The sequence below is a fragment of the Gigantopelta aegis genome, chromosome 10 (assembly GCF_016097555.1).
Source record: "Gigantopelta aegis isolate Gae_Host chromosome 10, Gae_host_genome, whole genome shotgun sequence".
Lineage (NCBI taxonomy): Eukaryota > Metazoa > Mollusca > Gastropoda > Neomphalida > Peltospiridae > Gigantopelta > Gigantopelta aegis.
In genome coordinates, this window is record NC_054708.1 from 6874342 (window position 1) to 6897870 (window position 23529).

At 35.4% G+C, this 23529-nt stretch overlaps 1 protein-coding gene across 1 annotated transcript; it reads left to right on the plus strand.

The window, feature by feature from the left end:
- The first annotated feature begins 36 nt into the window (after positions 1 to 36).
- Positions 37 to 22153, plus strand: LOC121384360 (coiled-coil domain-containing protein 125-like). Its single transcript, XM_041514725.1, has 11 exons — positions 37 to 702; positions 1285 to 1349; positions 2338 to 2424; positions 2679 to 2750; positions 6589 to 6674; positions 12285 to 12367; positions 15122 to 15240; positions 15911 to 16018; positions 17997 to 18186; positions 18362 to 18498; positions 21284 to 22153. The coding sequence occupies exons 1-11, from the start codon at positions 228 to 230 to the stop codon at positions 21401 to 21403; spliced, it is 1542 nt and encodes a 513-aa protein (XP_041370659.1). The 5' UTR covers positions 37 to 227; the 3' UTR covers positions 21404 to 22153.
- The last annotated feature ends 1376 nt before the right edge of the window (positions 22154 to 23529 follow it).

The window sequence follows — 23529 nt, forward strand, 5'->3', positions numbered from 1 at the left end:
TCAATATTACTCTGTAACGTATGCTGAAAACAGCACTTTGAACTTTAGAATTTGGTCGTAAAAGAGATTTTAATGTGGCGTTATTTTCTCTAAAGCAACAAGTGCCAACAACGTTTCACTTCCGGTTGTTGTTCGGCTCATCCGTCGACGAAGCTTACGTTGAAAGTTTATTTACAAGTGTCAACTTTGACATGCAGTGCTGCCATTGAAGTTGGTTCATAAAAAAAATGGACCATATACCATGCAGCCACAATCAAAACAAGCAGTCCGATGATAAATTTAACATCGTCTGCGGTGATTTAGGACTTGGAGAAGGTCTCAAACCGGGTGGGCTCGCGACGTTTCTGCAACTTGACGGAATAAAAGATGGTTCGTCATGCCAGTGCCAAAGTTTTATTTCCAAAGCTAACGGTTCAGAAAGCCGTTTCAGTGACGCTGTCGCCACACCTAAAAATAAACAATCTAAATCTTTAATCGGCAGAAGTAAAAGTAAATCTCTGTCGTCTGCAACAGAGTCGGGTAGTGCTGAAAGGTGTGAGGAAAACTTCCCGACGTACGCCGACGTTCCTCTAGGAACTTCGCTCCGGCAACAGAAAAAGATTTACGAACAGAACCTTGACTCCTTACTTAAAAAGCATGGCTGCTCAGCATCTGTGGAGTCAAATGGAAGTAATGTTTATCGTGATAAAAATGAAAATAATTGTAAGTTGTTTTAAATTTAAACAGTTCTTTAGTTGATTTTAATTTAAACTCATGGTTTTGACAGGCTATCATCATGTTTGGAACTTCTTCAGTTCATCATGTCTGTTTTATAACCATCATTAGGCCCTAATGTTTCCAAAAAATTTAAAATGATTGCAATTTCCAACACACACACACACACACACACGTAACTTTATGTTGTGTTTCAAAAGTGAAAATAGTTTACAATAAAACAATCAGAGCTACTGGTGATGGTGTCACTTTGAACAGATTTAGACTAGTTTGATTTGATTTGTATCACCTGTCTGAATTCTGTGATATCTATGTTATACATCCATAAACCAGTGAGCAAGAAAAGATATAAAACATGACCCTTCCACCATCATCTCCTCCATCCCAGCTACAATGTATTGTGTTCTAAGTGTAGGCCTACATAATATTTTTTCACTTTTTTAATTTTATCTTTTTTGTAAAATGTTGGTATTGCATATTTATGCAACATCTAAGAATGGTCAAACAAGTTTTTAGATTACACAATTCCATAGACATTTAATAAATTCTTGGTCTTTTTTTTAATTTCAGGGCCAGGAGATGGGAAAATGTTAACTAGTGATGAAATTGAGAGAAAACTCTTTGAAGCAATGCAGGTATGAACTTTTTAACTTCCATTGTGTTTATAGTCACTGGTAATACTATACAGGTATATTCTACACTTACACATGTTTGCATCTGTCAGTTGTCATGTATGTAAATTGTTAAAAACTATTCTGACAGTTGATATATATATGTAACTCGATAAATATTAAAACTATATAAAAAAAAAAGGGATTTTAAACAAATTATAATACATGGTTAATCAATAAGAAATTTTGTTTAACATGATAAGTTCAAAACCCAGTCTTGCAGAGAAAAAAACCCTGACGCTGCCTTGTGCATGTAGGCTGCTCTTTATTACTGATGACCGCAACAGATTGTTTATATATACTTACCAACACACAGAACAAAAGCTGCACTGTGGCACTGCCTGATCATGAAACATTGCTTGTAATGAAATAGAGCAGGTCCTGGTAGGGTCACCCAAGCTGGACTGGTCAAAGGGTAGAGACTAGACTAATATGGACCGGACAGACAGAGGACATGTGTCAAGAAAGACAGCTGTCTAGGAGAAGCAAACTCCAAAATCAAAACTGGGCTGGAGAGGCTTAGAATCCAAGTACGGAAACTCCTAGGAGAAGGAAAACTCCAAACTCAAACCAAGTTCACTGAAGTCAGAGTACAGAAACTATGCATCAGCATTAGCGTGGAAACCGAAAGGAAATGTCTGTACATACACCAAGCTCTATGATCATCATGACCAAGTTTCATGGTCCCAAATGTTGTAAATTCTGAAATGTGACCGTTTAAACACTGGATCCTGTCTAAATCAGATAAATATTAGGTCAATAGTGTGATCTTGTTTAGACAGGTTTCACTGTATATAAGCACTAACTAGACAATTTTTTGTTTTCTTACACTGATAGAACATATGTGAAGATATGTGTATGTCCACAAAGATTGAAAGAATCAAATGAGGTGAAATACATGTAAATCGAAATAATTAAATGAGGTGAAATATATCCCCTCTCTGTGTTGCAGGAAGTGGAGGAGTTAAAAATTGAACTTGACACTTGTCAGAAGCGACTGGAAGCCAAATACGAGGCGATCGCAATCTTGAAGGCTCAGGTACATTTTTCTTTTTATCTTTTTTTTTTTTTTGTCTTGTTTTTTCTTTCAGAAAAATAAAACAAATAATACTTTTAGATTTTATTCTACTATTCTGCTAAATTGTACAGGATCAGTGTTTATATAACTCTGCATGATTATAGTGCTGGATGTATGAAAACCAAAATCTATTAGTAATTGTGTTTTGTAATTGTATTGGGCAAACTATTTTTAAAGAACATTTTATGTGCTGATACAATTTTTATTTTTTACAGACTAATGCAGCTGAAGAGAGTGTTCAGAAAAATAAAAGATTTGTCAAAGAATACAGTAAACGTGTGGCTGAGGTGAGTTATTTTTTACACCTTTAATTAGTGTTTAATTCACTATTAGACTGGGTTATATAGATCCATTTGTCTGGACCCTAACTTTGGTAATAAAAATGCTTGCTGAAAATTTAATGATGGGATTCAAGGGTTTGAATATCAGAATTATTTGTTAATTAACATATTATTTTAGTTTTTCTTGAAAACCATTATCAGTTTTTTGTGTGTAAAGCAGGCCTCTGACAATTGTGAGAGCGACAGTTTCATTCGCGCGTCGCTTGCATAAGTACAGTTTGCGTAACCCTTTTTTCATTCGCATACTGAATTTATGAGATGATTTACAGCAAATTTCTAAACAGATGGGTATAAGTTCATATTTAAGTATTTAGCCAATTAAAAAAATATTAATATTGATTTTCAAGGAAATATTTTACAGTCTCAAATTGGCTATTTATTTAACCAGTATTCTTTTGAGTATGAGCCCTGTGTTCCTCCTGTTTCACTGGTTGAAGCTGGCATTTTCTTGCCTAGATTATTCATTTCCGTAGATCTGGTTTATTCTTCGTCGTCCTAATGTTTAGATGATATTAGTATTGATTAAGTATTGCTTTGAAATACATGGATTCTGCTGTATCTTCAGGATATTTAGTCATTGAGAACTTACAAAGCTTGTTTTTCTTAAACGCAGGTGTTTAAGCATTGTAAATATATGTAGTTACATGTGTGTAAGACATAAACAGGCTTTGTAAATTCGGCCTATTGTGTTTACTCTTCCAAGGGTTTTAAATAAGATTTTATTTGAACATTTTGTGTTTAGGAATGCCCGAGGAATCAGATATGAAGGAACTTACATGTATATGTGTATCTAATATATACCGGTACATATATTTATACTTACCCATGATATCCATGTCATAAACGTATGTGACAATTAACCCGTGTAATAATGCTAATTTAAAGGTATATTAAAATTTGCAAGGTATTTTGGTAATAATGTGTTGCTGTCAATGGATCATTTGTTTACAAGCCAACAACCTGTATACCTGAGCTTAACGTTTTCATAAGATTTGGTTAAAATGTGTGATGTCAAACGGATTTGTGATGATGTCATATTACCGATGAAGGTGAATTTAGTACTGTGATTGATTAAATATCAAATTAAAATTTTATTTTAGAAGTGTTATAGGATAAATAGAATTGACTACTAATTTTTTTAATATGTAAAATATAAACCTCATCTAGTTAATCGGCAGAGCCTTGACAAATACCGATTAACATAAACTAGATTGATATGTTCTATATTAAAAAACACTTGTGGCAAATCCTCTATATATACATGCCTGGAATGCTTCATTTTATTTCCAAAAATACTGGTTCCAAAAAAAAGAAATTGTTTAATAAATAATTTAAATAACTGGATGTTTTAAACAATAAATATTAGTTTTATTGTACATGATATAACAGCTATGCTATGCACAAGATATATACATTTTATTATGCAACTGTCACATGGCTTTGCTACACAGTATATATTGAACTGGCTATTCATAAGCTTGTAGTAAAGACTTGTTCACAAAGCTTGATAAATTGGCAGGGACTAAGACTGGAAATGTATATGTAGGATTTTTGGTCACCAAACACAAAGAATGCCATGCATCTTTAGAAATTTCTTACCTGAAATGTAGACTTACCGGTAACATATTTCAGGGTGTGATAGATTGTTTTGGTGCATATAGACCCTCGTACTCTGAAATGAAGCAACAAACAAATTGTTAGAAGGTAAATTCAAATTCTGATTTTTAAACTAGTTCTATTTTTTATGACTTCACTGTATGAAAAAATTGGGATGGGAGGGGTGTATAGACACAGGATTTTGTAGATACATAATAAAAACAAAACATATCATAAGTGACTCTACTAGGTGGTTATGGGTTTGAAATGTTTTATGCTATCTATTGCCAAGATAAATGGGGTACATGTCAATTCTACTTTCCATACCCTTTGGAAAAAACTCTGGTCAGGGTTGGCAATTCTCCTCGGATCAGCTGTTTTCCTCTCATGGAATATAGCATTTCCTCGCAATTTTAATCGTCCTTTCCTCCAAAATGTGTCAGATGGCACAGATTTTAACCTAGGATTTCCGGGACCCCTCTAGATTTTTATAAAAATTTTTACAGTTCACCAATTCCCACCCCTGTCTGGTACAATGTTATATTTTCACAATTTTCAGTTTCTTGTTGGAACATCATTTTGTATTGTTTACCAGATACCAGTACTGTTAAGACTACTGTGGAAATGAAATGAGAGAAACAAAATGTGATCTTGGTTTGCCAGTTTCAAATAATAATGCATGTCTTTCTGGTTATCTTTCATACTTTTACTTATTTTGCATTGTTCGCATTTTTGAAGAATGAATATTAACTTCTGTTTGTATCTTGCATTTTATAAGATTTTGGCACATATTTCACATTAAATTAGTCTTTGTATACAATCTTTTAATGTCTGGTCCTTTGTAATATGTCCAGAGTTCAGTGACAGATAGACCTCGTTAGAATGGCATTTATACCATCCAACCACAATTTGTCAAGAACAATTGCACATCAGTGTTATTCTGTTTGTTACACCAGAATATATTGACACCTGATACAGAGTAAATTAACAAAGGTTGTGCATCTGATGTCTGAAAACATTTATTTTTAACAACAGTATAAACTGTTAGATGCCACAACTAATTAAACATGCACCTATAATAACTCAAGTTGTCGATGTCTGCTAATATACAGGACAACTGAAAACTGCATTTTAGTATGTAGTATTATTATAATACAATATTACACTAAATACACATTTTGTAATGGATTAGTGAAATATGTGCCTCAATTTTGTTCATCCTTCTGGCAGTTTTATCCAGCAATTTCACAAATTTATGACAAGTTTTTTCTAATAATTTTCAATCATGGATTATTGGAGTTTTAGTATCTTTTTTGTCTTCTAGTTTAAACTATTTAAAAATAATAAAAATAAAGCAAACCAAATAACAAAAAGAAAGAAAGAAACAATCTCATTGACATATTGTTTTAGAAAGTTAGTGTTGACAAAAATCTTAAGTTTTTTTTATTCAAGTTTAAACTGTTTAAAAATAAAAAGAAGTCAAATCAACAAAAAAACCAAAAACAGTCTCATTGACATATTGTTTTAGAAAAAGAAAGAAAGAAAGAAATGTTTTATTTAACGACTTAGCAGCAAGGGATCTTTTATATGCACCAACCCATAAACAGGGTAGTATATACCACAGCCTTTGATATACCAGTCGTGGTGCACTGGCTGGAACGAGAAATAGCCCAATGAGCCCACCGACAGGGATCGATCCAAGACCGACCGCACGTCGAGTGAGCGCTTTACCACTGGGCTACGTCCCGCCCCTTTAGAAAAATAATGCTGACTGTCTTGTGTTGACAAAAATTTAGAAAATTGTGTAGTTGTGATTTTAATATAATAGTAAGATTTAAATGCTATGTCTAGATCTTTGATAGTAGATAAGCATCCTCCTACAACATTTTTTTTATAAATAATTTCAGTTTTGTTTGACATAAGAAAAAAAGTAAAAGTGTTTTGGAAATAACAAAAATATACTATTTTTGTGTCCAATTTAGTAAACAATTGGCTCAGAAATAAATAACTTGTAGTAAATACCATTGCATGAAAAAAAGCGTTCCCTCTGGAATGGACTTTAGACACTTTTATAATAGATGTAAATAATTCTGGCTCTAACTAGACTAGATTCTGACTTGCTGGGTAGAACTGTCTGCATGGACACTAACATCGTTTGAAAGCCTTGTGCATGCTGCTTGTCTTGTAGGAAGTGAACCAGCTGCAGTTTGAACTGGAGTACCAGGAGTCGTCTTTCATGGACAGCCAGCAGACTTGGGCTGTCAGATTCGATAGGTAAATTACTTATCATACAGCTAGTATGTAGAGACATATCACACCTTACAGTTCTAGCTAGACTTTCAGATCTGCTGGTGAGTCTGGTTGTGGTGAGGGAGAGAGTTTGGGTTGGTTTCAGGGGGTTGTGTTGTGTTAAGGGAGTCTAGTTGTGTTGTGTTGAGAGGGTCTGGTTGTGGTGAAGGAGAGAGTTTGGGTTGGTTTGAAGTAGTGGGGTTGGGTTGTGTTAAGAGAGTCTGGTTGTGTTGTGTTAAGAGAGTCTGGTTGTGGTGAAGGAGAGAGTTTGGGTTGGTTTGAGGGAGTGGGATTGGGTTGTGTTAAGAGTCTGGTTGTGTTGTGTTAAGATAGTTTGGTTGTATTGTATTGAGGAGTCTGGTTGTGGTGAGGGATAGAGTTTGGGTTGTTTTGAGGAAATCATGATGTGGTTGTGGTTGATGCTGATCATGCTTAGTAAAAATACACACGTGTACTTTCAGAGTTTCAATTTAATCTTGGTCATGGTGCTAACATTTTAATTTAAATTCATAAAGCTTATTTTGGGTATTTAATTTTTCTTTTTGATTTATAATTTTTCTTTTTTTTCTAGTGAACTTTAGCATTAGCAAGAGCATATGTAATTATATTGACTCCCAGATTTTTTAATGACATTAGGTTAAAATTCTGCTTTGTGTCCAAGTTTAGATTCTTCAAATCAGCATTCTACATTTATGTACATAGAAACATACATGCATGAATCAACCTACTGCACATATTGCTGATGGCCCTGTTTGAAGAAAGACGGGTCAAAGCTCAGCATGCGACGGTGTGATTACCGGTACCTGCTCATCGTGTTACCGGCACACTGTGTTACCTGCACACCGTGATACCGACAGGTGATCTGTGTCTTGCAGCTATCACACCTATACCAGGTCACAGTGTCTGGTCCATCAGGCATGTAATCAACAGTTGGTACCAGGTGGCATTGTGGTGTGTCCACTTCATTCTGGTAGTAGTTTGTGTGGGCTCATTCTTGTAATAGTGTTTTCCCTAGCTTGCTTTAGCATGATGCGACACCATGCCACAATAGTCCAGCGCCAACTTGCCTTAATCAGTGCCATGCTGCCCTTTTTCAATAATTAATTCTAAAATGGCTTTTACGAAATGCTCAAAGCATTTGTTATTAATTAATAAAATATCCCTGTTATATATTTTGCCATTTATTTATTGAAGTAAGCAGATTAATTACATTTATTTTTCTTTCAATTATTTTTTGGAGGTCTTTAATTAAAAAAGAAAGTGGCCTGAAAATTGCTCCAAAATGTAGTCTACCATGCCTTGCCAAATGTCTAGGAAAAACACTCTGCAACATTGGTCCATTAATCCAAAAACTTGATTCTTTTTAAATAACTTTACAAAATAATGAAATTTAGCACATTAAATCCAAGTCAGATAAACTTGTATAAGTTTGGTCTTTAAAATTCTTCAATAATAGTGCAATTATAATTTAATATTTAATTAGTATAAGTGTAAACATCTGTTATTGTTATTTGAAAATATTCTGAATGTATATAATTATTTTTGCTAATAGTATACATGCAATAAAACAATAGTTAGACTTCTACTTCATTTGCTGCCTTTTAAATGGTCTGAGCAAGAAGTTCTACATTTGTTCAGTTTATCCATTGATAGGAACAGGGGAAGGGGTGGGGATGAGGGAGCCTGTGCCCCCTCACTTGAGAATGAAAATGTAAGAACATTTTGTCTTTCTATATATAAATAAAGAAAAAAATCTGGCTTGTGCCCTCTCCCCCCCCCCCCCCCACTAGAGATTGTGCCACCTCACTAGAGATTGTGTCCCCACCCTCCTCTTCAAATATCGTTCCTACAAGCCTGCATGAACATAAAAATAACGATAACAACTGGTACCTTTTAACATTTATTTAAGTCTAGCTACTGTTAATTAATAATGTTAAACCCAAATAATAAAAATGTAAAGTAATCAAAATTTAAAAATTAGTTATTGCCATTCCTACAAGGTCATGTGTAAAACATTTTTGTTATTTTATGTTGTAATTTAAAACACTTCTTTCAATCAGCATACATTCTAAGTAGGTTTTGAAGCATTGTGTAAATAACCAAGAGGACGTTTTGTGTAAAACTGATTAATGTATAGAGTGACTGATACTTCTTAACTTGACACAGAGGTCTTTGGTGCCTGCCCTTACTTTATTTAACATACTCTTGAAGCACACGCTGTTGGTGAACAGAATGAAACAGCAAATACAGACCGCTAGTAAGTGTTTACCTACGTCAGGTGTCGTACTGGTGAGATTGAACATCATCGGTGTACAAGTGGCTTGATAGGTTTACACCTTCAAGTGTTGTAGTTACAGGTGAAATTTCACACCTGCAGAGAGTCATTACAGGTTAATGACTTGATTATTTGCACAAAACTCAGTCATCACTCTGAACAGAGAGAGAGAAAAAGTTTCCTAGTAGCATGAAGCTATAGAATTTGTTATTTTAAAAATGTGAAACTAGATTTAATTTCATTTCAACTTATTTTAGTGCTTATATCCAATTAACGTTCAAGCACGCTGTCCTGGGCACACATCTCAGCTATCTGGGCTGTTTGTCCAGGACAGTGGGTTAGTTGTTAGTTGGTTAGTGGTTAGTGAGAGAGAAGAGGGTGTAGTGGCCTTACACCTACTGTACCCATTGAGCCCTTAAGAACTCGCTCTGGGTTGAAGCCGGTACCTACCAGCCTGTAGCCTGATGGCTTAACCACTACGCCACCGAGGCCGGTGTGTGTGAAACTAGAGTTGTTTTCATTTAAGCAGTGCTTTATTTCCTTCATATATGTTAAATGATGGCTTTGGTCAGAAACCTAGTAGTATACAGATTTTCCCTTACAACATGTTGATTTGAATAGTTTTTTAAAACGCTAGCATTAGAATTGCTAGTATAAATTGAACATGGTCTGTATATGTAGTTTAACTATTTAATTACCTTGCTGTTCCATATGATTTCTCAGTATACGCAAATTAATATTGAAAAAAAATTAGTATGGCTTAGTTGAAATAAGCTATTATTAGACAAATATATTTACCACAAAGGTCTAATTTGGTATTAAGAGATTCTTTGTGGTAATATTATATACACATACCCATATAATACATGTATAATTTTATTGATGTTTTGAACTACCATTTCAAACAATGCTGACAATATTTGTAATGGACCAAAACTAAAACTGAACACTCAACCTATCTCCCCCCCCCCCCCACCCCCCAACCCCCCCACACAATAATGAACACAACCAAAATACATGGAACAGATTTGCATAAACAATGAATGAAAATAACCGACGAATAAATTGTTGTGATACTACTTGTAGATACAGGTAGACGTGCATATGCTTGTTACATTTATCTTCAGCTAATAGTGATTGTTTTTAAATGTTTTTTTGCTTCAGCTGTGGGACAGTTTTTTTCTATTATTTTGCATGCTATTATGTGGAGCAAGTCCTTGCTTGTAAGGTAATATCAAATAGCAATTGATTAATTTTTATATTTATTTGTACAGCACCACTAGAGCACATTGATTAATTAATCATTAGCTATTGGATGTCAAACACTTGGTAATTCTGACATCTAGTCTTAGAGGAAACCTTCATTTTTCCATTAGCAGCAAGAGGTTATTTATACGCACATTTCAACAGACAAGACAACACATACCACAGTCTTTGATATACCAGTAGTATGGCACTGGTTTGGTACAGAAAAACAAACCACTCTAAGAATGGTTCCACCAAGGGGGGTTGATCCTACAGCCAAAGCTCTTCAGGCATGTGCTCTCCTGACTAAGCTAAATTCAGCCACACTCATACATTCAGTGTGTGGAAGAAAACTACCCCGGTTAGTTTATTAAAAACTAGATGCTTGAGCACCAGGTGAACAAAACCTCATTGTTGTAATTTTGAGAGGCCGATTGAATATACATGGGGCTCTATCGGATAATCAGTTATACCGGTTATTAGCATAAATTTGACACACATCGGGGCTATGCAATTAAACGGATTTGACTGTATAATGATCTATATCACCTTCCTAAAGGACTTGCTTTGCGTGGGTTGCTATTGGTGACGGTAACACTGGCTGTCTATCTGGTTTAGGGTGACTTTGACTCTGACTCGGAGGTTGAGGTAGAGGAGGTGGAGGATGTAGAGTACACCAGGTGTGCTGCGTACCTAGCTCACTGCTGGGACTATGAGGTCCTCTACGACAGGTAACATGCTTTACACTCGCTTTCATCTTCAGTACACCTGCAGGTCTAGCTCTAGAAATTGCCTTAAAAATAGTTAATTCGCAATTTTTATTTGGCAAAATAATTTTATGTAATAATTGATATTTTGTTTGCAAATAACTGGGTTTTTGAAGATTTAACAGATAATTTGGTGAAATTTTCTGCTCACCCAGAGCTTCTAAAATGCTGGTTAGGATCTTATGTTAGTCATATTTTATGTATTTTGCTTATATTGTATTTGATTCTGAATCTGGTTTATTCATTTTCTTTTATTTTGAAAAGTATTCCTTTGATCTTATAATAGTTGTATGAGTTCAGTTTAGTAACCAAAAAAAAAAAATCCCTGGGCCATTAGTCTGAATTGTTTATGGTTTTTTGGTCCTAATTTTAAGAATAATTACTATGTAAAAAAAAAATCATTGTCATTATGTATTATATAACATTGTTACATTCTCTTGTATTTTTCTATTTACTGCTGAATTGTCTTTATACAAGGTACCCAGTGTTTACAAATGCATTGTATTCTAAACCAACCAAAATACCAGTTAAGAGAAAAGTTTCTCTCATCCTCAGGTATTTGGAACAGAGCTATCCCATGAAAGAAAGCCATGTAAGAAATTTCTATCTTACATGGGATATCACGCGCTTGCGTTTAACATGACGTTGTTGGTAATATATGACGTCATATTAATGTGAGGCGGTGACGTGAGGTCATTAGACACAGTTTTAAATTAATATTTTGTTATTAAAACCTTCATTTTAAAAGCTATCTTGTTAATTTGTAATGTTAAATTTTATTTAACACATGAAACAAACACGGCAAATACAATAATGTAGTTTATTTATGATAAAATTGTCAAATAAAGAAGTTACTTGTTCAGCCATCTTTGTCTGTTCGTGTAAAATAATGGTTTATTTACCGAATGAATGAGAGAAAAAGACTCCATCATATGTGGTCATGTGGGATAGAAAAAGTACAAGCCTCGTCCCAGGTTGAAATTTTCACCACCTCAGGTGTACTTTTTCTATCCCACATGACCACATTTGATGGAGTCTTATATTACTTCCAGAGTTGCTGAAAGAATACTAGTTACCAGTAACAAAAAAGGTTTATTTCCAGAGTTTGCCAGGAGAATGATAGTTACCAGTAACAAAAAAGGATTATTTCCAGAGTTTGCCAGGAGAATGATAGTTACCAGTAACAAAAAAAGGTTTCTTTCCAGAGTTTGCCAGGAGAATGATAGTTACCAGTAACAAAAAAAGGTTTCTTTCCAGAGTTTGCCAGGAGAATGATAGTTACCAGTAACAAAAAAGGTTTATTTCCAGAGTTTGCCAGGAGAATGCTTATTTGATGTCGTGTCTTGAAGCCCGGTCAGAGGAACTACGTCGAGCCAATTCTCACAAGATGGGTCAGTTTCGTAATTACATCAATTTTACTTTAATCTGTGGGATTCTGTGGGCTACCATCTGCAGTATGTAATGATCTTACTTTATTGGGAGTAATAGGAAAGAAAAACGTATTGTTGCAGGATCATATTTGTAAAATGTTTTTTAGTAAGTTTATGTTTGCAACTAACAGTTATATCATTTGTATGTATATTTTCTATGTGTTTGGCATCTATTTTACAAAAAAAAATACATCATTACAGAAGATGGAGTATTATAAGGATGAAAAAAAAAAAAAAAAAATATATATATATATATAAATCAGGGGTGGGGATAAGCCCTTTTCTCCCGGTCTGGGACCGATTCTCGGTCTCTGAGACCGAAATTATTTTTTAAAAACGTGTGTTTGCCGGTCCCACTTTTGTCATTCTTGTCGGTCCAAAGCACCTGTCCATTTCTATTATTGGAACAAATTCTTATCCGTCAAGTGGACCGGCCTGCCGACATCGGTATCTCATGCATGATTTAAAATAATAAATAAATAGTGGTCAATATGGCTAGTGGCAAGACGTCTGTGATTTTGAAGTCTGCCTACCGTATATCTTCGCCTGTAAGTCGATCTCGGCTATAAGTCGAGTCCCTAATTTCAAGCCCTGAAAACGTATTTTTTTATTGACCCGTTTATAAGTCGACCCATGAAAAACTACTTATAAATATTGAAATATTTCTTATTTTCAGCACATGAGAACAATAATATTTGAACAAAAGAAAATTATTTTACAAACTTCGGTTTTCACGTTTTGTACATCGCAATATAATCAGACTATTCCAATCAAACTATCATTATTACATAGCATCAGAACGAAATATTCCCTTAGTAGAGAATGAAAGCTGTTTGACTGTTACTGTATAGTACTGTACAGATGGTTTTGTGCACAGACAACGACTTTATTTATAAACACTGACAACAGATCACTACGATAAAACTGAAAGTATCACGTTTTGCCGCCATATTAATACATGTAAGGAGGATAACTCTGGAAAGTACACTGGTTTTTGTACCAAATGTTGTGTGTCCCTATTGCTCTAGATAGTGAACTGCAGAGATCAGTCTATTTTAAGGGAAAGCTCAGTAATATTCATGAAGTTAATCAGCGCCAAAACATTGTTTGAACAACCATTAATGCCAGTGACCAGATTTCAAAATAAACTCAGGCAACAGGTAGTTAGTATTGTTTACATTTTTACTATTAGTGATGACTGTTAATTTAACTAAGTGGACTGTTGTCTTTGGCATGTGAGTGAGATCGTACGCCTTTTCGCATAACCAAAACCGTTCTAATGCCAAAAAAAAAAAAGGTTATAAAAAATAAATGTGTCAAATTAACATATTTGAGTATAAATACATGGCATACTTCAACAATAAAACTTGTAAAATAATCCCCAAAACAGTAATATTTTTTGGTGAAATTTTTTTACCCTCTTATAAGTCGACCCCCCAAGTTGTAAAATAATTTTTGGGTGAAAAAAATTCGACTTATAGGCGAAGATATACGGTAAGTATATATCGTCAGTCACTGAAGTCGGACCTACAGTAGTGTCAATCCACAGCCACTAGGCTAGACATTAATTTTGTCAAAGTTGCTGAGCCAGTCAAGAGATTAAACAGACGTTAACAATAACACCATTCTTGGTGAGAGAGCCATCAAGGTATTACACTCCAATTAAAACAAAGGACCCAGAGTTTGCAACTGGTTACAATCAACACCTGTCAACACCTATGTACAGAGCTTTGTCGGGTCGGGTGTCCCAGTCCGAAGCAAGAGACTTTTGTGCAATACAAACTACTTGAAATAGCATAAAATATACTGAAATAATCTATAAATGTATTTATTGTTGACTGTTCAATGCAGTCTATCCAATAATTATAAAGGATTTTAAAATTAACAAAAGGTTTCCATTTTGTTTGTTAACAAGTGGGAGTAAGCAGAACAGCTACATGTACTGGTTATCTTAAGAGCCAGTAGAGGTCAAATTTTGTCCAATCAGTGATGACGTTATTAATCTCTTTGTCTAAACATGTACTAGCTCAGGCCGTCAAACGCTTCAACGGTGCGATCTTTTATTAATTTTCAGGACACAGTACTGAATATTCGTACTTTTTATACATATATGGGATTTAAATTGATAATTTTTATTCCTTTTTTATATTATTTATTCCATTATGTAAAATATATACAATTTGTGGTTTTTTGTTTTTTACCACTGATGTGATAAAAAAAAAAATTTATTCCTTCCTTTTTTCCCCCTCTTTCCCCTCTCTGTTAATGATGACATCAAATGGGACCGATTGACAATTTTATTTCCCCCCACCCCTGATATAAATATATGTATACTTCCAGCTATATTAGTTGTACTATTAGCAGTCAAACAAACTGTGGCTTAGTCATAGATTTATGTTTATGTGCAAAACTGGGTTTACAGTATTTTGTGAAATTGGTGCCTGGAATCATAAAGTCTCAGAGTTTATAGAATTAAACACCATATCACCAGTGTAGACTCCAAAATATTCACACAAAATGTAGATGATTTAAACTGATTGTTGTCAGTTAAATTCTGAGGAATGGTTAATATATGGGGAAAATAATAATAATTCTCTTATTAGTTAGTGATTTTAAGATGAGATAAAATAATGATAAGACCAGAAGTATATTTTAAAACTGTTTAAAATTTATATTAGTTTTAGACAAACACATAATAAGTAAATTTGATTGCAGCTCTTGTCCGTGAAAGAGATGAACTGGTGGCATTACTGGACGTGCGTGACAAGACGAAGTATGAAAAGTCTAAAAGTCAGTCGTCCGACGAGGATTATGGAACATACTCGTGTGTTGAGGTTTGTACAGTTGTAACATTAATAGATTTCACATGTGTGTTTCAAAGTGCATGTAAGATTTCACAGACAGTTTATAGGAAGAAAATATACCTTGTTGTATAATAGCTTTCATCTACCTGTACAATACACCTGTATGTTCCATGTATTTGTAGATCGTGTTTAGTAGACTGCCAGACAATTTGTTGTAGAGTAGATTGTGAGTAGGCCTATCCGTATACAGTGTTCTGTGACAGTGATGCATCATACTGTCACAACCTGTGAAATCACTTTTTGGACTTTATCTTGTGCAGAGATGTGAGCTTCAATACAGGTGTTAATGAGCCCAGCTTATGAAAAAGCATAATTCGCCATAGTTTGGTATCTATGTTAATCAGTGTTTAGTCTACACTGTATTTTTGTTACTAAGTATATCAAGAGAAAGATTTAATTGCTTGTAGAACAGTGTTGTAATTTAAGATTTGTAGCACAAAGAAAAGATGTAAAACAATTTTGACTCTTTACAATTTTTAGAACAGTGTTAAATATAAAACAGCTGGGATAGTGTCGTGCCATCTTTGCTTGCTCTCAGGATCCTCACAGAAAATACTTCAGACAGGTGATTCAGATGACTCTAAAGCTGTTCAAAGTGACACCATTGTTTTATTATAAAGTGTTTTTATTTGTTTGTCAGCTGGCTGTGTTAGGAGCATGTCAGTGTCGCCAGTCGAACCCAGAGCCCTGTCGCTGTGCACATGCTGCAGCTAACCTGCGCAAAGACATTGCTAGGCAACGAGATGAGGTACGTTAAATGACAGTGATCACAGAATAATATATGTCTGTATGGGGAATTGCCACTGGTGGATGGATATTCACAGATATTACTAAATGTATGTTACTATCATGTCTGAGATACAGTTTTGTTCGGTGGGTTATATACCAAACTTTGTGATAATTTTATGTTATTCATTTTACTTATGGTCCCATTATATAATACATAAAAGACAAAGGATTTGAAAATTGTCGAACATTCATACATTAAACAAAACCTTTTACACTTAATGGTCTTTTGGGCATCTGTTTTCCAGACCTCTCAAGTCTCACGGTTTTCCGCAAAATCTCACAGTCTCATGGTAAGCCGCGAAAGTCTCACGGTTTTTTTCTTCTAAAATCTCACGGTTTTTCTCTTGCGATAAAAATCCATTGTAGTTCAAACAATTTCTGTTCTTGCTCAGTCGAGTTCTCGGCCAATCCGGCCAGAAATAACAAACGAAGTGAGAAGACTGGACCCAACAATCCATATTTAGAAAATCAATGCCAAATAAGGTTATCGCTACCAGTCTCTCGCATTCTCGTTGGAGAGTTTGCACGCGTGACGTAGAAGTGAAAATTCCCTGATGTCACCTGTCAAATATTGTTTTCTACACAAAAGAACGACCAGTTTATTTTGCTTAGCACTTGATTATGTATGAATAGGTCAATCTCCAGGTTTTTACTGAAATCTCCAGGTTTTTGGACTTCAGTGTCCAGGTTTCCAGTGCCTCAACCGGTTTCCAGTGCCTCAAGGTTGAGAGGTGTGATTTTCATGCAATGACATCCAGCATAAATTATATTATTCTAGGAAATGCTTCGACCCTAACCATGATACTATTTTTGGTCTATAACTAACTCCATTGCGATTTTTTTTTTTTTTGAACTTGTTTTCACTTGACCTTAGGCAAGTATATATTAAGTTTAAAAAATGGTCTCATATGTGACTAAATTGATCACAACATAGAGGGCTGTATTAAAAACAGTTTTACTGCTGTGATAATGATTCTTTTCTGTAGCTAAACTCAGTTGGGGGCGGGATTTAGCTCTGTCCATTGAGTGCTTGCTTGTGTCGCAGGATCGAACCACCTTGGTGGATCCTTTCAACTGATTGGTTTTTTTTGTCACAACTGGTCAACGGCCATGGTATGTGCTTTCCTGTCTGTGTGAAAGTGCATATAAAAGATCCCTTGCTGTATTAGGAAAAATGTAGCAGGTTTCATCTGATGACTACAAGTCAGAATTACAAAATGTTTGACATCCAATAGCTGATGATTAATTAAACAATGTGTTCTAGTGGTGTCGTTAAACAAAACAAACTTTTCTTCTGATAACTACGGGTCAGAATTACCAAATGTTTGACATCCAATAAACAATGATTTATTAATGAATGTGCTTTAGTGGTGTCGTTAAACAAAACAAACTTTAGCTGACCTCCGTTTTGCCATTTTAGACAGAGCTATATAAACACTGGCACTAACCTATGTTTTGGTTTTTTAGATAGAGCTATATAAACACCGGTGCTAACCTCTGTTTTAGTTTCTCAGATAGAGCTATATAAACACTGGTGCTAACCTCTGTTTTAGTTTCTTAGATAGAGCTATATAACAACTGGGGATAACCTCTGTTTTAGTTTCTCAGATAGAGCTATACAAACACTGGCGCTAAGCTCTGTTTTAATTTCTCAGATAGAGCTATATAAACACTGGTGCTAACCTCCGTTTTGGTGTTTCAGATAGGGCTGTAAAAACACTGGCGTTAACCTCTGTTTTAGTTTCTCAGATAGAGCTATACAAACACTGGTGTTAACCTCTGTTTTGGTGTTTCAGATAAAGCTGTACAAACACTGGTGCTAACCTCTGGTTTGCTGTTTCAGATAGAGCTATACAAACACTGGTGTTAACCTCCGTTTTGGTGTTTCAGATAGAGCTGTAGAAACACTGGTGTTAACCTCCATTTTGCTGTTTCAGATTGAGCTATACAAACATCGGCGCGACGAGGCCTACATGACGGTTGATGCGTACCGGAAGGCGTTTGAGGAACAGCTCCAGAAGACCAAGACGCTCAGTCTCAGGTTCGCCGAACTCGCCGTGCCAGGGTCGTCGAAGGCCGTGAAGGCCAAGGCCGCCATCAAGTGGCTCATCAGTGTCCTCAATGATGGTAAGTCAGGGCTCATCAGTGTCCTCAATGATGGTAAGTCAGTGTCCTCAATGATGGTAAGTCAGTGTCCTCAATGATGGCAAATTCAGTGTCCTCTATGACGTTAAGTCAGTGTCCTCACTGATGGTAAATGATATTGCACATGCACTCATCTACTAATGTTTGTATATTTCAGATGACCTGAATGATCCGGTGAACCAGCCAGCCAAGTCCAGGACGACACTGAACGGTCCGTTTCCGAATGATTTGAACACCAAGTCCACCAATGGACCAATGAGCCCCCAGGATCTGGTCACACTGTTAACAGAAATGGTAAAACTGTTTACCTTACGATGAATTATTGGACTGTGATGGGCCATTATAATGATGAATTATTGGACTGATGGACCACTCTAATGATGAATTATTGGACTCTGATGGGCCACTGTAATGATGAATTATTGGACTGTGATGGGCCATTATAATGATGAATTATTGGACTGTGATGGGCCACTGTAAAGATGAATTATTGGACTGTGATGAGCCACTGTAATGATGAATTATTGGACTGTGATGGGCCATTATAATAATGAATTATTGGACTGTGATGGGACACTGTATTGATGAACTATTGGACTGTGATGGGACACTGTATTGATGAACTATTGGACTGTGATGGGCCATTATAATGATGAATTATTGGTCTGTGATGGGCCACTATAATGATAAACTATTGGACTGTGATGGGCCACTGTATTGATGAATTATTGGACTGTGATGGGCCATTATAATAATGAATTATTGGACTGTGATGGGACACTGTATTGATAAACTATTGGACTGTGATGGGACACTGTATTGATGAATTATTGGACTGTGATGGGCCATTATAATGATGAATTATTGGTCTGTGATGGGCCACTATAATGATAAACTATTGGACTGTGATGGGCCACTGTAATGATAAACTATTGGACTGTGATGGACCACTGTATTGATGAACTATTGGACTGTGATGGGCCACTATAATGATAAACTACTGGACTGATGGGTCACTGTATTGATGAACTATTGGACTGTGATGGGCCATTATAATGATGAATTATTGGACTGTGATGGGCCACTGTAATGATGAATTATTGGACTGATGGGACACTGTATTGATGACTATTGGACTGTGATGGTCCACTATAATGATAAACTATTGGACTGTGGTGTGCCATTATAATGATGAATTATTGGTCTGTGATGGGATACTGTATTGATGAACTATTGGACTGTGATGGGCCACTATAATGATAAACTATTGGACTGTGATGGGCCACTATTGATGAATTTTTGGACTGTGGTGGGCCATTGTAATGATGAATTATTGGATTGATGGGCCATTGTAATGATGAACTGTTGGACTGTGGTGAGCCATTGTAATGAAAAACTATTGGACTGTGGTAGGCCATTACAATGATGAATTATTGGACTGGTGGGCCATTGTAATGATGAATTATTGGACTGTGGTGGCCCATTGTAATGATGAACTATTGGACTGAAGTGCTATTGTAATGAATTACCTTCATTTATTCATCCAGTGCTCCACAACTGGTATATCAAAGATGATATGTGTAATCAGACCTAGACTTGAAAAAATCCTGAGAAAATTGTTCCCATAACCCTATTAATACCATATAAATTTACATGCTGAGAGAAGCTAAACATTGCTGTTTTTTAATTAGTCTGAGGGGAGTGATGGCGAAATCTGTGTAATATTTCCTGAATTAGGATCTGGGTATGCATTTGTATGCATGACTGATGATGTTAAGATCTAAAGACGTTATTAGAGACTTGAGTCTTGACTTTAAAACTTTTATAAGCATGGGACCAGGAACTTGTTCCACTCAAGGTCGAGGTGCACCCATCTTGGGTGGGATGAACTTAAAAAACAAAGACTCCTAGCTGCTAATTGGTAAGCTATGATATCACTATGGCGTTTGATGTAGTGACGGCATAGCCTATGATGCTTTTATGATTTTGTAGCACTAAGATAGCTTGAAAAATTCCTAGCCAGGGCTGAGCAATTTCAAATTTCTTTATCCATGACCTGGTTGGTAGGAGAATCATATGTCATAGAACCATGTAGTAGTCTGACTGTGCAGTCCTGGTTGCTGTAGTTGAGAACTAATCTCTGATTACATAAATATAGGCAGCATCAGAGAGGAATAACACATTCACCCAACCGTATCAGTTAGTTATTATCAGAGAGGAATAACACATTCACCCAACCGTATCAGTTAGTTATCATCAGAGAGGAATAACACATTCACCCAACCGTATCAGTTAGTTATCATCAGAGAGGAATAACACATTCACCCAACCGTATCAGTTAGTTATCATCAGAGAGGAATAACACATTCACCCAACCGTATCAGTTAGTTATCATCAGAGAGGAATAACACATTCACCCAACCCGTATCAGTTAGTTATCATCAGAGAGGAATAACACATTCACCCAACCGTATCAGTTAGTTATCATCAGAGAGGAATAACACATTCACCCAACCCGTATCAGTTAGTTATCATCAGAGAGGAATAACACATTCACCCAACCCGTATCAGTTAGTTATCATCAGAGAGGAATAACACATTCACCCAACCGTATCAGTTATCATCAGAGAGGAATAACACATTCACCCAACCATATCAGTTAGTTATTATTTTGAATCCATGTACTCATTAGATTACTGCTTGCTGGATGAACAAATAATCGTGTGAAAATATTGATGTATTTGTAAACAGCTGGTACATATTTAATTACATAATCATAGCTATTTTCAGAGTTATTCTGAAACCTGATACACAGATTCTATGGGGCAGTATTAACAAAATAATATATATTTCTAAAACAAAAGTAAATTAATTTTAACAAATTAAAATTGACGTGATGTTTAGCATTGAAAAAGTAAATAGTGGAACTGTCTAAGATAACAGACCTGTTGTATATTTTAATACCCAGGAGAATTTTTGTATTGATGATTCCTTTTTCTTTGATTGCTTAGGTATATTATGACAGTGAAACAGATGTGCATGTATGCGATTTTATATAGGTTTTTTTTTGTGATTGCAGCTTCATGAAAAGTCTGAAGCCCTTGCCCACCAGAAGCTTGCTGCCCAAGTTCTTGCCAGTAAATTACATGCAGCCGAAAGTAAACTAGCAGCACGCGGAGATGAGGTTTTTACTCAATAACAAACACTTTCAGCCATTTCCAGTCTGGCCAAGAAGTTGAAAGTCATGACCTCATATGATTAAAAGAGAAAGTGTCAGCAGTTTTCAGTCTTAGTCTGGCTAATAACTTTGAGGTTATGATCACAGAATCTAAAAGTAAAAGTTGAACATTCACAGGCTTCCAGTCTAAGGTTATGACCACATTATCTGATTACAAGTTAAATGTTTATTGGTTTCCAGTCTAGTCAATAAATGAGGTTATCACTACATCATCTAATATCTAAAATTAAGAGTTAAACATTCAAGGGCTTCCAGTCTAAAGTTATCACTACATTATCTGATTAAAACTCATTGGCTTCCAGTCTGGCCAATAACTCTGAGGTTATGACCCCATTATCTGATTAGATGTTAAACATTCAAGGGCTTCCACTCTAAGGCTATCACTACATTATCTGATTAAAACTCTTTGGCTTCCAGTCTGGCCAATAACTCTGAGGTTATGACCACATCATCTGAATAAAAGTTAAACATTCATGGGCTTCCAGTCTGAGGTTATGACCATATAATCTGATTAAAAGTCTAGCCAATAACTCTGAGGTTATGATCACATCATCTAAGACCGACTCACAAGTTTATAGATTGTCTGCCTCTTAAATTGGAGGTTATGGCTACTTAAAGGTAGGGTCAACTCAAACAAGAGCCTTATGTGTTGGAAAGATGCATACCCGGACCACCAACACATACTGACACTTTAGCAAATGAAAAACGCGTAAATTTAGAGTTAATAAAAAACCATGATTATTCCTGCTAACTGGGGGCAGCCATTTTGTTTCGTTTTTGTGACGTCCGGTGGGATAGGTTGGGGCAAAGTGACGTCAGCTCCTGACCATCTCCTGTATATACAGTGTAAACAAAAGCAGTAATTTTCGACAAGGCGCTTCTCTTTGATCAACCTGACTTGTAAAACAGCATAAATGACGTAATAATAAACTATTTAACTAAATATATTTCAAGTTGCATTAACGGAACAAAATGGGGTTATAGTATTTTTCTCTGTTTAATAATCCAAAGGTAAAATGTACACTATTAGGCCTATTGATATGATACATTGGAGCGAAAACGACAACCCACGATACCCAAGTGATAATTTTCTTTTCTTTAGGACTACGTAATTGGTCAGTTCTGTGGTTTTAGATGGAAAAGTCTACTTAATCAATAGTTTTACAGAACTATTTAGAGTAATAAACCATGTCCATTACAATTTTAGGGGCGACAGGTAATATTCCACAATACCGGTATGTATTTTTGTGTCTAGACAGTCGATTAATTGGCTCTTCTAGTTACCAGTCAAATACCAGCCAATCAGGAATCACAGGTAGAAGCAACTAACAGCATAGACCAATTAACTAAGAAAACACTCTGTGTATCATTTCATTTCATTACGTAGGTTAATGCATGGGCAAAACATTGTTCGTTGTTTCGACTTGTTGTGTAGCCATTTTGACAATGGTATTTTATTTTGTATTGAAAAATAATATATATAGTGCTGGATATACTTATTGCTGGCTTACTGGGATGTGTATTATTACAGAACATTGCAATGTATGACTATTTATCATCCCGCAAAAACCAGGTAGATTGTGTTTCTCTAGTTCTAAGGCTCATTCCTGACGTTATGCGTTAAGTATTACGTAACCACCAGCTCGCCAGAGGGCGTACTCACTGAGATGGTACAAAATGGCTGCGCCCGTTATATATAATAGCCGTCACATTTAACCATTTTATTAATTAACTATATGATTATACATGTTGATATTAAGCAATAATGTGCATTATATATCGTTGAATATGCATACCAGGCCAAATGCCTTAATTGTCCTCTCCTTTAATAAGAAATGTACCTTTTATCAGTTTCCCAGTCTAACCAACAAAAACAAAAAATATATATATATATATCAATATCACTGTATTTATTTAATCCGTGAGCATGTTGATGTCTGTTTTGAAACAAAATCCATTATTTAGCTAATCTAATAATTAAAAATTATTAGTTATCAATAAAATAATTGCAAACACTGAGCAACATGTTTAATTTTTATGATGCATATTTGTGAATGTATATCATTTTATACAATTTCATTTGTACA